The following is a 12481-nucleotide window of genomic DNA, read 5'->3' as shown; positions in this document are numbered from 1 at the left end:
ATCTGTTCTTCCTCATGAAACCGAATCCTCCAGCTGCGGCGTCCCAGGCGCCCGCCCCTCGCCCGCCGCCTCCCCTGGCGCCCCTGCCCTCGCCCTGCGCTTTCCGCGCGCCTCGGACCTGCTGTCCCCCGCACCTCTGCCCCACCCCTTGCCCTGAAGATGAAGGTCTGGCTGCTGCTGGGTCTTCTGCTGGTGCACGAAGCGCTGGAGGACGGTGAGTTGATCCCGGACCGCCCCCCCCCCCCGCCCCCAGCCCTCGTCGTCCTCCCCGTCTTCTAACTTTAGACCTTCCGAGGCCCAGCCCTGGAGCCACTCCCTACTCCGTGCACCTGCCCCCCCGCCCAGGAGGGTCTCCTTACCTCCCTCTCTCCACCTCCCCTCGGAGCCCCTGGGACGGTGGCAGCTGCTCTGACCCTTAGGATCCCCACCAGAAGCGCTCCTGCGCTCCTGGAAAGCTCTCGGCAGCCGGCAAACGGAACAACCCCAGGCAGCCCCTGGTCCAGCCCCCAGTGTCAACGTGTCTGTCTGGGAGCGGCGGATCGTTTCCACCTCCGCGCGGCGTTCGCCCCGCTGCTCGTGAGGGCGGGTGCCACATAAACTGAGCCTTTTGCAAAATTCGAAGAGTCCTCCTCCCCCATCTGCAGTCCTAGATTCGTTTCATAAACCAGCGTGGGCTTGAATCCTGCGAGATGTGCCTAAGTCTTAGACCAGATATTTCTGGGTATCAGACCTTCTCCAAACGACTCAAAAACCCACAGCTGTTACACTTCTTATCGGATTGGAGGGGAGAAGATGAAGGACATGGATTTATGTACACCGTATGGGGGCCCTTGTGCCGCTGAACTTTTTTGAATGTGTGCCTGTCCTGGGCCCACCCTGTTGTGTAGACTCACAACCACAGGGCCAGACTTTATTGTGCGTGTGTGTGTGTGTATTGTTGTATTTCTATGTCTATTATCTATATTTCTGTTGCCATTTAATTGTTTGGTTGGCTCCATTATTTTTCGATTGGTGTTATTCGTGCAGTATATTTTGCATCTGTTACATCCTGGTATCCTGAAATCTCCCTTGGAATTCTGCTCTGCAGTCACTATTTTTGCTGGTTTTGGTTGAAAAGCAGCTTTTGCTGTTATGCAACCTCCTGCTGGGGCCAGCTCACCCTGGCTCACATCTTTCATCCACTACTCAGTCCTGACCAGTTCCTTTCTTTCCCATGAAACTAGAAGCATTGGCCAGAAAAAGACCACATTCTGGTTTGCAAAGTCCAAAATGGTTGTGGGACTTGAAGTTGAATGTGAGGCTCTTTAAGCCTAGAGCCTTGCTGGATAAAGTGTAGGCAATGCTTCTCCTGGGGAGGGGCGGGGCGGAACAGGTCCTCTTTGCCTAGAGAGCAGTTGGCCTGAGTTCGCGGTGTAAAATACAATATTAAATTGCTCCTGGCAGGTCCTCGTATGTGATCGCTGAAGTGGTGGAAATGTAGTATTTGGTATCACTTTTTGAATAGGGCAAGAGACGGTCAGACAAAATAATTTCAAGTGGCCCATTCGCTAGGTTACACAGTTCACCCAAGATGCTTGCCGCAGGGGCTCGGGGGGCAGCCTCAGCCTCTGCCTCCTGAATCTCTCCCAGCTGATGTGTGCCCAGACCATGATTACAAACAGCTGCCTGAATCAATTAGCATCTGTTTGTCAAACGTAATTTATACAAACGGTATAGATTTATGAGACAGAAAGTTGAACACAGACTGAATATTTTATAAGAAATAATTGATAAATTTTAGATGTGATAATAGCACTGTGGCTTTGTTTTTAAAAGTAAAATATATAGTATAAACTATTTGTGAATAGAATATTGAACACATAATTAGAAAAGTAAATCTGCTTCAGTAAAGTATAAAAGTTTTTCTAAGCCTATTAAGAATGTTTTCTTGGGTTTGAGTTAACATGTGGCTGGCTGGGACCAGGAACTGAGAGTGGCTTAGGTGGGGTGCCCTTCCAGTGCCAGCCCCTGATTAACAAGTCTGAATATGGTGCATTCCTGGGTCATCCCAAAGCACAAACTGCAGACACAGGCCCATGACTCAACTTCTCCCACTGCCTTTCAGTCTTTCTGCTCACTTCTAGGAGAGGTTTTCTAATAGTAAAAGAATTCCCTGTAAGCATATACTGGGTGTACATCTGCTCTAACTCAGCAAAGTTTGCCTGGCTTCATTCTAAAATGCTTTAAATTTTTAGAAGTAATGTTATTTCTTCTCATGAAGAGTGGGAGTTGGAAGGGCATGCCACTCCTGTGGCATGAAAGTGAGGCATGAAAACGGTTAATAGAAGGCCCAAGATGCCACTTAGAGCCAGACATGGCTCACGGCACCTGATTTTCAGCATTTGTATGGAATACATGCCACTGTGTTTGTTGATACGGTGCTGCCATTTTTACATAAAAGAGTACAACATCGCAGGTCCTTACCAGCTTTTGTTATCTACATATTTTTACCCAGTGTTGGGAGCAAATGATGAAGTATAAATATTGATTTGTTACTGCTGTTTTGTCAATCTCACGCCACACCCTTGATCAATACTAATTTGATCTTCAGTCTAACATGGGCTTATTTTCGGTCCTGCGAAGGTTCCCTTTCTGGGGAAACTAAAGAGGTTCATTATGATGTGAGGGCAAAACAGCCTGATCTCTAAGAAGGTAAGGGGAATGACACTGAAAATGAGTCTCTAACCAGCACTCAGTATCACTATTGTGACTCAATTTATTCCTTGGATAAAGGATAAAAATTAGTTCAGAAAACCTTATAATGAAAAAATTGTAAAAACTCTCATTGTTCACAAGTGCAAATAATGAATGTTTTGAAGCATTTAGGATCTTGGTCTGTACGTTTGACATACAAAATCATCTCTGATTCTTAGAGCTGAAAAAGAGAAAAGTTTAGGGGCGACAGAGACTGGGGCAGTGTGCCAGCCAGAGCAGTGAGAGAAGTTCTGAGGATTGACGGCTGCCCCTGTACAAGGTTATAAAGCCCTGCCCTTGCGGTGCTCTCATAGGAGAGGACAGGTAACAAGTAAAGGTAACATTTCAGGAACTGATAAGCGGCATGAAAAATCAATAATCAGAATGTATTCGTTTCCTAGAACTGCTGTAACCAAGCACAAACTAAGATGCTACAAGTTCTTAGTTCTCACACAGTCCTGGAGGATAGGAGTCAAATCAAGGCGTCAGTAGGGCCAAGCTGCTGCTGAGACCCTGGGCCGAATCCTTCCCTGCCTCTTTCTAGCTTTGCGGGGCGGCCGGTGATTCTCAGTGTCCCTTTGCTTACAGCTCTATCTCCCCGATCTCTGCCTCTGTTGTCACTTGGCCGTCTTCTCCCTCTGTGTGTGTCTTCATCTGGCATTTTCCTCTTTGTGTGGGTCTCCGTATAAGGACACCGGCTTATTGGATTAGAGCCCACCCTAATGACATCATCTTTTAAAAAATTTTTTATTGGAGTATAGTGTTTCTACTGCACAGCAGACTGAATCAGCTGTACATGTACATATAGCCCCCCTTTTTTGGATTTTCTTCCCGTTTAGGTCACCACAGAACATTGAGTAGAGTTCCCTGTGCTATACAGTAGGTTCTCATTAGTTATCTATTTTATACATAGTATCAATAGTGTATATATGTCAATCCTAATCTCCCAATTCATCCCACCCCCTCTTTCCCCCTTGGTATCCATACCTAATGACCTCATCTTAACTTGATTATGTCTGCAAAGCTCCTATTTCCAGATAAGGTTACATTCACCAGTTGCAGGGGCTAGGACTTCAATGTATCTGTTTGGAGAAACAGCTGAACCTATAAGATAGGGTAAGAGGATGGAGAGGACTGCCGAGGGCAGTGTGCGTGGGGTTCAGATAGGAGGGTCAGAGACCAGCTGCCAGGGAGGAAGCAGGTGCTGCTTGTCTGGAAGAAGAGCCAGGAAGCCAAGGGCATGAGCTTCAAGGTGTCCTGGTGGTCACTGGCTGAAGGGGCATGAGAAGTGAGACGGGAGTTGGCAATGCCCTGTCAGGTGTGGGAAGACTTAGGGCTTTATTCTAAATTAGATGAAAGTCACTGGAGGGTCTCCAGTGGAGAAGTGCCCATGGTCTAACTTATATTTTCAAAGGTAGGAGTGCTTAGGTAGAAGCCAGGAGCCTGCATAGGGGGCTCTTTTAATAGTCTAGGTGAAAGTGGTTGCAGTGGGTGTAGGGAGTAGAGCCTGGGTTCGGGGTCTATTTTGAGGGCAAAGCCAAGAGGGTTTGCTGCTGGATTGGACGTGGCTTTGTTAAGAAAGAAGAGAATCCTGTGTGACTCAGGTTTATGTTCTGAGCAACTGGGTGAATAGAGTTGCCATTTGCCGATAAAGGGACACTGGGGAAGGAGCTGATTTGAAAGGGCATCTAGGGCTTCCCTGGTGGCTCAGTGGTTGAGAGTCCGCCTGCTGATGCAGGGGACGCGGGTTCGTGCCCCGGTCCGGGAAGATCCCACATGGCGCGGAGCGGCTGGGCCCGTGAGCCATGGCCGCTGAGCCTGCGCGTCCGGAGCCTGCGCTCCGCAACAGGAGAGGCCACAACAGTGAGAGGCCCACGTACCGCAGAAAAAAAAAAAAAAGAAAGAAAGAAAGGGCATCTAGAGTTCAGTGTGGACACATCCAATTTGAGATGCCCACTAGCCTTCCAAGTGACACTGAGTAAGCGACAGAATATTCAGATCTGGATTTAGAGGCCAAGTGAGGACAGGAACAAGGCAGCTCTCAGCGTATAAATGCCGTTAGTGCCAAGGGGACTGGTGAGGCCACTTAGAGACTGAGGAGTTGCAAGGATTCAGCCCTGTGGACTCAGGCAGGAAAGGAAGATGAGGAAGGCTGACTAACGGACCGAGAACCAAGACAGTGCCATGTCCTGGAAGACAAGCGAATAAAGTGTTTCAAGAGAGCGTGGTCATTTTGCAATATATATAAATATGGGATCATTACGTTGTTCACCTGAAACTAATATGTTTGTTGAGCTGTCAGTTACATCTCAAAACAAAGCGCGATGAACTGCGTTCTGATGGATGCTTAGAAAAAAAAAGTATCTATCTAAGGTCTTTATCCTGAAATAGAAGTATCTAATCTTAGAAGCTGCTCTCATAAGAAAATGATACTTTAAGCAATGATATTAAGGGTATTTTGGAGCGGGGTTCCAGAACGGGTAGGGAAAAGAGGCTCTCATCATTCTACATTTTTACCTCCCTACTGTCATTGCTTTCTCAACTTCTCGTATTTGTTCTTGGAAAAGTATATGTGTTCCTATGGGGTGTTTCATGAGGCATGGAAAAACGAGAGTGGGGTGTCCCAGTTTATACAGCTGGTTAGGGGAACCCCTGAGCTACCCAGCAAATCTATAGTGTGGGTATTTAGATGCTGCTCTCAGCTCAGACCTTTCCCCTTAACTGCCCATGGAGAGAAAAAAGCGAACCGCTTCAGATCTTTGATGTGGATGGCTGTGTTTACAGGGAATCCGTATCTAAGCAGCTGTCAGTGATTCTTCTAATGAATTTATTTTCTCCTCCCACACAGTCTGATAGAATTAGAGAGGTTAATAGTCAGGTCATCTGTATTGAATAAGCTTTGATTGCAGTCAATCCTCAGCTGATGCTGAAGAATTACAGTCCGTTGCCCTATGCACTTCTGGTTGTGCAGCATTTGCTCATTCATTGTGGAGACGTTTTTTGACCAGCATCTTTTCACTTGGGGATTGTAATGTATGCCTTGGAAAAGCATCTCCGGCCCTTCCAGGAAGGTTGTGCCCTCATCCCGGGCATCAAGTTCTGTTTGACTTGGAACTCCTTGTCAAAGCCCGTGACCTACCAAACAAAGAAACCTCTTAGATAACGGTGCTGTGCCTGAGATTCATGCAGATAAAGTGAAAATGCTGATCTTGAGTGAATTGAAAGCCACAAGACGAACCAGAAGAGATGCTAGATCTGGGTTTTCACTGCCGCCTTAGTAACCTTGGGTGAGCTACTTGGCATCTGTGGTCTCAATTTTTCACCTGTAAATTAGGAAAAATAATGAGCTGCTTTACCTCCATCACAAGTTTATCATGGAGATCACCCTGAGACTTTACGAGACAACCACAAAACAAGCAGCACCTCGCTCGCTCTTACTTACTGAGGGTCAGACACTGGTCTCAGCATTTTAAACATATTAACTCATTTAATCCCCACAGCAGTCCATGAGATAGTCATTATTACCATATAATTCTCAATCTACAGATGAGGAAAGTAAGAGAGAGGTAGCTTCCCAAGGCCACACAGTTAGTCAACAATGGCTTCAGGACCTAAAGTCTGCGATGACATTTAATGGTTTGTGACTTTTGTCATTCACTTCTCTAAAATATACTGCGCCATAATCTCAAAAATGCAGTGGTGATGGACTTTCACTTTTCTGTATCCACATTGTGAATGCTTAAATTATTTTAGGCCTTTGGAAAATAACTAATTTACTTAGTTAGCCTGAAGAGTCATTCTTTGAAAAAGATAGACATGGGATTGCAGAGTCGCTCAGTCCCAGGCCTTGTCCGTGGGACCACTGGTCCGGCTCCTTGGACTGTGTGTCGCCACTGTCAAACCATGGACCAGTTCCATGGCCAGGCAGCTGGACCGACTGATGGGCCTATTTGGTCAAAAGGTCAAATGATTTTTCAGGGATGATAACACATATTTGGAGGCGTAATATCCATGACTAGTTAATCCAATATTGCTGAGTAGCGTCACCACACGGGACCTGAGAGCTTAGAATCAGGGAGACTGTGTGGGCTGCCTAAATTCCCTAGGATTTACAAACTGTTGTTGTCATTTCCAGTAGCTTGAATTCCTGTTCATGATGAAGAAAAAACACCAAATTAGACATCAATCCAGAGGTCCATGACTCTCACAGGCATAGTTTTGTTTTTTTTTTTCCTTAGTATGTGGGCCTCTCACTGTTGTGGCCTCTCCCGTTGCGGAGCGCAGGCTCTGGATGCGCAGGCTCAGCGGCCATGGCTCACGGGCCCAGCCGCTCCGCGGCATGTGGGATCTTCCCGGACCAGGGCACGAACCCGTGTCCCCTGCATCGGCAGGCAGACTCTCAACCACTGCGCCACCAGGGAAGCCCTCACAGGCATAGTTTGACCGAACTGCTTGCAGGGCACAGATGACTTGGACAGCATCATGGTAGGCTTTTAATTTCTGCCTTAAGAAAAAGACAGTGACTTTTACCTATTGTAGCAGTGAGGCTTATGCTTCACAATTGATGTTGCTGGATTAGAATATTTCTATGGGTCTAATATGCTCTTCCTTCTGGGAGGTTGCGGAAATGTGTGCATGGGCACCCCTGCCCAACCCCCATCTGTCATTAGAACGCTGGGCATAAATAAACCGAATGTGCAGGGGCTGGGGAAGTCTTGACAAGCAGCAGGTATTGGGACTCGCCTTGAAGACTAGGGCTCAAGGGCACAGTCCCGCTCCCCAGAAGGACTGAGAAAGCTCAGCAGGGCCCGTGACCCAGAGGAACCAGAGTAGAGGAAGGATGGGAGATAAGAAGAGACTCAGGGGCTTCCCTGCTGGCACAGTGGTTGGGAGTACGCCTGCCGATGCAGGGGACATGGATTCGTGCTCCGGTCCGGGAGGATCCCACATGCCGCGGAGCGGCTGAGCCCATGAGCCATGGCCGCTGAGCCTGCGTGTCCGGAGCCTGTGCTCCGTAATGGGAGAGGCCACAACAGTGAGAGGCCTGCGTACTGCAAAAAAAAAAAAAAAAAAGAAGAGACTCAGACCCCGGGAAAGGAGAGGTCACAGATGGACCTGGATTCATGGAAAGGCTCGCGGGGCTCAGGCGCAACGCAGCCACACCCAAAGAAGACCACGAGCCAAGGACTTGGTGTTGATACTGAGCTCACAGTGGGGTTGGTTCCAGAGTCTGGGCAGGGCTGAACCAAGAGTGGAGGCCAAATGGCTCCTGTTTCAAAGGGCAACACTCCAAAGAAGCCAAGTTCATCATTACACAGTTGAGTCCACGTCAGCTGAGTTTTGGGACAAATCATCAGACTGTGGCTCCATGAAGCGCTCACCAACTGCACACACGGCATGTGAACAGCCCAGATCAAGACACAACGGTCCTGGCAGCCCCTCTCCTGTCCCCTCCTGGTCATCCCCAACCCTCGTAGGAAAGCCACCGCCTGACTGCTCACCTCAGAGATTCAGACCTGAAGTTTCTAAAAAATCAAGTTGCTAACATTTATAAATCCGGAAACCTGCATTTCTGCCATCCTGGGAGAAATCAGATCCTGGAACCCTGGACACTCGCTCCCTCCAGGCAGCTGTCCCTTCGGGAGGGCGTGGCCTCTCCAGGCCCACCTGGCTCACCTCATTTTGTCACCAGCCTGGTCTGTGGTTGCACAGAGCTTGCAACACTTGCCTTTTTCTGTCTCTCGATCCCAATTTCAGTGTCTCTGTACTCTTGACCACCCGAGCCCTTTATACATCAAGGTAACATTAGATAAATAAATACGAACATCAAAGAGGGAAAAGAATTTTCTCCTGATTTATCACATTTCTCCATTTTATACAAATGCCCTGTAATTCCCTCAACTGGCCAAGGTTTGTGTAGTTATCTATTCAAAATATCTACAGGCTGTTGATCCTCATGTAGTGAAATGGGGGTCAGGAGACCTGAGTTTTACTTTCACATCCTGTCACTAGCCAGCTTTGCGCAATTTAACTTTTAAGGCCTCCTTTATTATTTTTTAAAATGTATAACATGAGGACCTTAAATGATCTCTCAGGATCTTGTAAGTTTGGACGTTTTATAATTCTGTGGGCTTATAGCAAGGTCACCTTGGAGCTGATGCAGACAGTGGAGCAAATGAATTGCCAAGTCTCCTTCTCTTTGCTGGGTGGATACAGCATACGGCCGTGCGGGCTGGGTGGACAGCTGAGATTTCTGCAACCCAGAGGTATTCCAAGGGCAGGGCAGCATTGTCTGTAGAGAAGGGAAAAACAGTGGTAAGAAAATGGACTTAAAGGTCATCAGTTCTTACCACCATTTGCCAGCAATTCTCAACAATGTTGGTGATGAAATACTCCTCCCCCCAGTGTATTTTGTTAGCTAAATTCTAAACCTTTGCTAAAGTTACCATTGAGTTTTAATAATGTATATGTATGCTTTAAGTGAACACAGGGTTAGTACTTATTTCTTACTGAGCCTTGTATTCTCCATGGATGTTGTCCGCCTTGACACACACAGGCACCACAGTACGTACTCATTTGGGAGAAAGTTTGTGATGGTTTGAAATCTTCTGAGTGTGCTTGCAGTGTAGCCTGTGTCTCCGCTCCCTGGAGACTACATATTCCTGGGTTTAAACAATTGGTTCAAAATGAACAATGGCAGCACTGAGATGGCAAGGACCAGAAACAGACTTTGAGAGGCTTCAGGTCCACCATTCTGGGTACCACCTTAGAGCTGGTGAGACTGAGTGTGAACCACAAGAAAAAGTTGTTTTGTTTGGGAAGTGCGAATGTTAATTCATACGTGAGATGTTTTGCTGAGCTTGAACAAAATCTTGGAAGCTGAAATTGATTCCCTTTCAGTTACTAATTGGTTTAAAGCTAAAGAATGAACCAAGAAAATAATGATTATTCCTGAAAATAACTTTGACATAGGAGGAGAGGGATATTAAAAACGATCTGTTTCAGGGTTTGAAGACGCTGGGTATGTTAACCACCAAAGTCCACTGTTCTCTCCTCATGTTTGTACCAGTTACGGGTCAACATCCTCCCAAGAACAAGCATCCAAAGGAGCCCGGAGAGAACAGAATCAAGCCTACCAACAAAAAGGTGAAACCCAAAATTCCTAAAATAAAGGACAGGGACTCCGCTGATGCAACACCAAAGACACAGTCTATAATGATGCAAATGACAGATAAAGGTCGCTTTCAGAAACCCTCTGCAACCCTGAGTCTGATGGCAGGGCAAACTCTAGAGCTTCGATGTAAAGGGAGTAAGATCAGATGGAGCTATCCCGCATACCTTGACACCTTTAAGGACACCCGCCTCAGGTAAGCCTTTTCTTTTACTTGTGTTGGCTGGAGGATTTGGTTCCATACCTTTGCTTAATATCACCTTGTGTCTGACATCTACCATTTTACTCTAGCAGATTATAAAAATGGAAGCTCATTGAGCAAAAGCCATTGGTTTTATTGCTTCACCCAGTTAAAAAAAAATTATTGCAAATCCTACCAACATTGTTGAAACAGTGAACTCTTAAAGGAAGCCGTATGACAGCCGTAATTAAAACTGTGATGTATAGAGGTAGAGATTTAAGAATTCGTACTGTAAAAAATAATGGACTCAATGCTTTGTCATTTTTTAAGTAATTGTAATGAAAACTGACTAATGGGAGCTTCCTAGGAGCAAGTTGACCAGAGGTGAATTGCTTTTGACCTTTTCAACTTCTTCTGATTTATTTTTACTTTTCCAAGTATATGGTTTTTATATTCAGAGGCATCCGTTAGTAAGAAGGCTAAAGATTTCTCATGTTTGAATGAGTACCTTCAGGAAAAGTGGTTAAGATGATGATTATGAAAACTATGAAAGGCAAGGAAGCAGAGCATGTTTTAAAGGGTGCCAGAAAGGGCCTATGGCGTTAGGGGGTGTTTTCCTGCGTATCTTTGGGGAAGCCCCCTAAACTCCCTCCCTCAGTTTCCTCTGGCAAAGAATGAAGGGGATTGGTCTGTGTGCTTCCTAAGTTTCTTTCTAGACCTTTCTTCATATGAAAGGTCAGGATATTCTTCATATGATTCAGGATAGAGGAACAGCGGAGATTGTCTGTTTGGGATGATTGGAATGGGGAGAAGAAAGAATGTGGATCTCAGGCATCCATCCCAAATGCTGCATGTTCAAAAGAGATTGATATTTCCACACACACTCCACCTGCTTGGGTCTTCATCTCCCTCAAGGACACCACCATCCACTCAGCTGCTCAGCCTGAAAACCGGGGCGCATCCTTGCCTCTTCCTCTCTCCCTCACTCCCCACATCCAATCAGTCACCAAGTCCAGTCACTTCAATTTCCCTTCCTTCCTTCCATTTTTATTGAAGTAGAGTTGATTTACAATGTTGTGCCACTCTCTGCTGTACAGCAAATTGACTCAGTTATACACATAGAGACATTCTTTTTAAAAATTCTTTTCCATTATGGTTTATCCCAAGAGACTGGATATAGTTTCCTGTGCTATACAGTAGGACCTTGTTGTTTATCCATTCTAAATGTAATAGTTTGCACCTACCAACCCCAAACTCCCAGTCCATCCCTCTCTCTCCCCCCTCCCTGTTGGCAACCCTAAGTCTGATCTCTATGTCTGTGAGTCTGTTTGTTTTGTAGATAGGTTCATTTGTGCCATATTTTAGATTCCACATATAAGTGATATCATATGGTATTTGTCTTTCTCTTTCTGACTTACTTCACTTAGTATGATCTCTAGTTGCATCCATGTTGCTACAAATGGCATTATTTCATTTTTTATGGCTGAGTAGTATTCCATTGTATGTATGTACCACATTTTCTTTATCCATTCATCTGTCGATAAGCATTTAGGTTGTTTCCATGTTTTGACTATTGTGAATAGTGCTGCTACGAACATAGGGGTGCATGTATCTTTTTGAATTGTAGTTTTGTCCAGGTACATGCCCTGGAGTGGGATTGCTGGATCATATGGTAATTCTATTTTTAGTTTTCTGAGGAACCTCCATACTGTTTTCCATAGTGGCTGCACTAACATTCCCACCAACAGTGTAGGAGGGTTCCCTTTTCTCCACGCACCCTCCAGCATTTGTTATTTGTAGACTTTTTAATGACAGCCATTCTGACCTGTGTGAGGTGATATCCCATTGTAGTTTTTTTTTTTTAACATCTTTATTGGAGTATAATTGCTTTACAATGGTGTTAGTTTCTTTTTTATTACAAAGTGAATCAGCTATACATATACACATATCCCCATATCTCCTCCCTCTTGCGTCTCTCTCCTACCTTCCCTATCCCACCCCTCTAAGTGGTCATAAAGCACTGAGCTGATCTCCCTGTGCTACGCAGTTGCTTCCCACTAGCTATCTGTTTTACATTTGGTAGTATATATAAGTTCATGCCCATTGTAGTTTTGATTTGCATTTCCCTAATAATTAGTGATGTTGAGCATCTTTTCATGTGCCTACTGGCCATCTGTATGTCTTCTTTGGAGAAATGTCTACTGTCTTCTGCTCATTTTTCAATTGGGTTGTTTGGTTTTTTTGCTGTTGAGTTGTGTGACCTGCTTGTATATTTTGGAGATTAAGCCCTTGTTAGTCACATCACTTGCAAATATTTTCTTCCACTCTGTAGGTTGGCTTTTCTTTTCTTTTTTTTAATGATTTCCTTTGCTGTGCAAAAGCTCATAAGTTTGATT

General features: G+C 45.6%; 1 protein-coding gene across 1 annotated transcript in view; it reads left to right on the top strand.

The window, feature by feature from the left end:
- Positions 1 to 159: 159 nt before the first annotated feature.
- The window catches only part of PDGFRL (platelet derived growth factor receptor like), a gene marked incomplete at its 5' end in the record, with an annotated part of 46897 nt that continues 34575 nt past the window's right edge, over positions 160 to 12481 (top strand). Inside the window, 2 exons of the mRNA XM_082863815.1 lie at positions 160 to 214; positions 9803 to 10100. Of these exons, the coding sequence (XP_082719941.1) occupies positions 160 to 214; positions 9803 to 10100 (353 nt within the window). The remainder of the gene's footprint in view (positions 215 to 9802; positions 10101 to 12481) is intronic.

The sequence above is a fragment of the Leucopleurus acutus genome (assembly GCF_964270905.1).
Source record: "Leucopleurus acutus genome assembly, chromosome: 21".
NCBI classification, from domain to species: Eukaryota; Metazoa; Chordata; class Mammalia; order Artiodactyla; family Delphinidae; genus Leucopleurus; species Leucopleurus acutus.
Note: the sequence above shows the minus strand (reverse complement) of the source record. Positions and strands in the feature narration are given on the sequence as shown.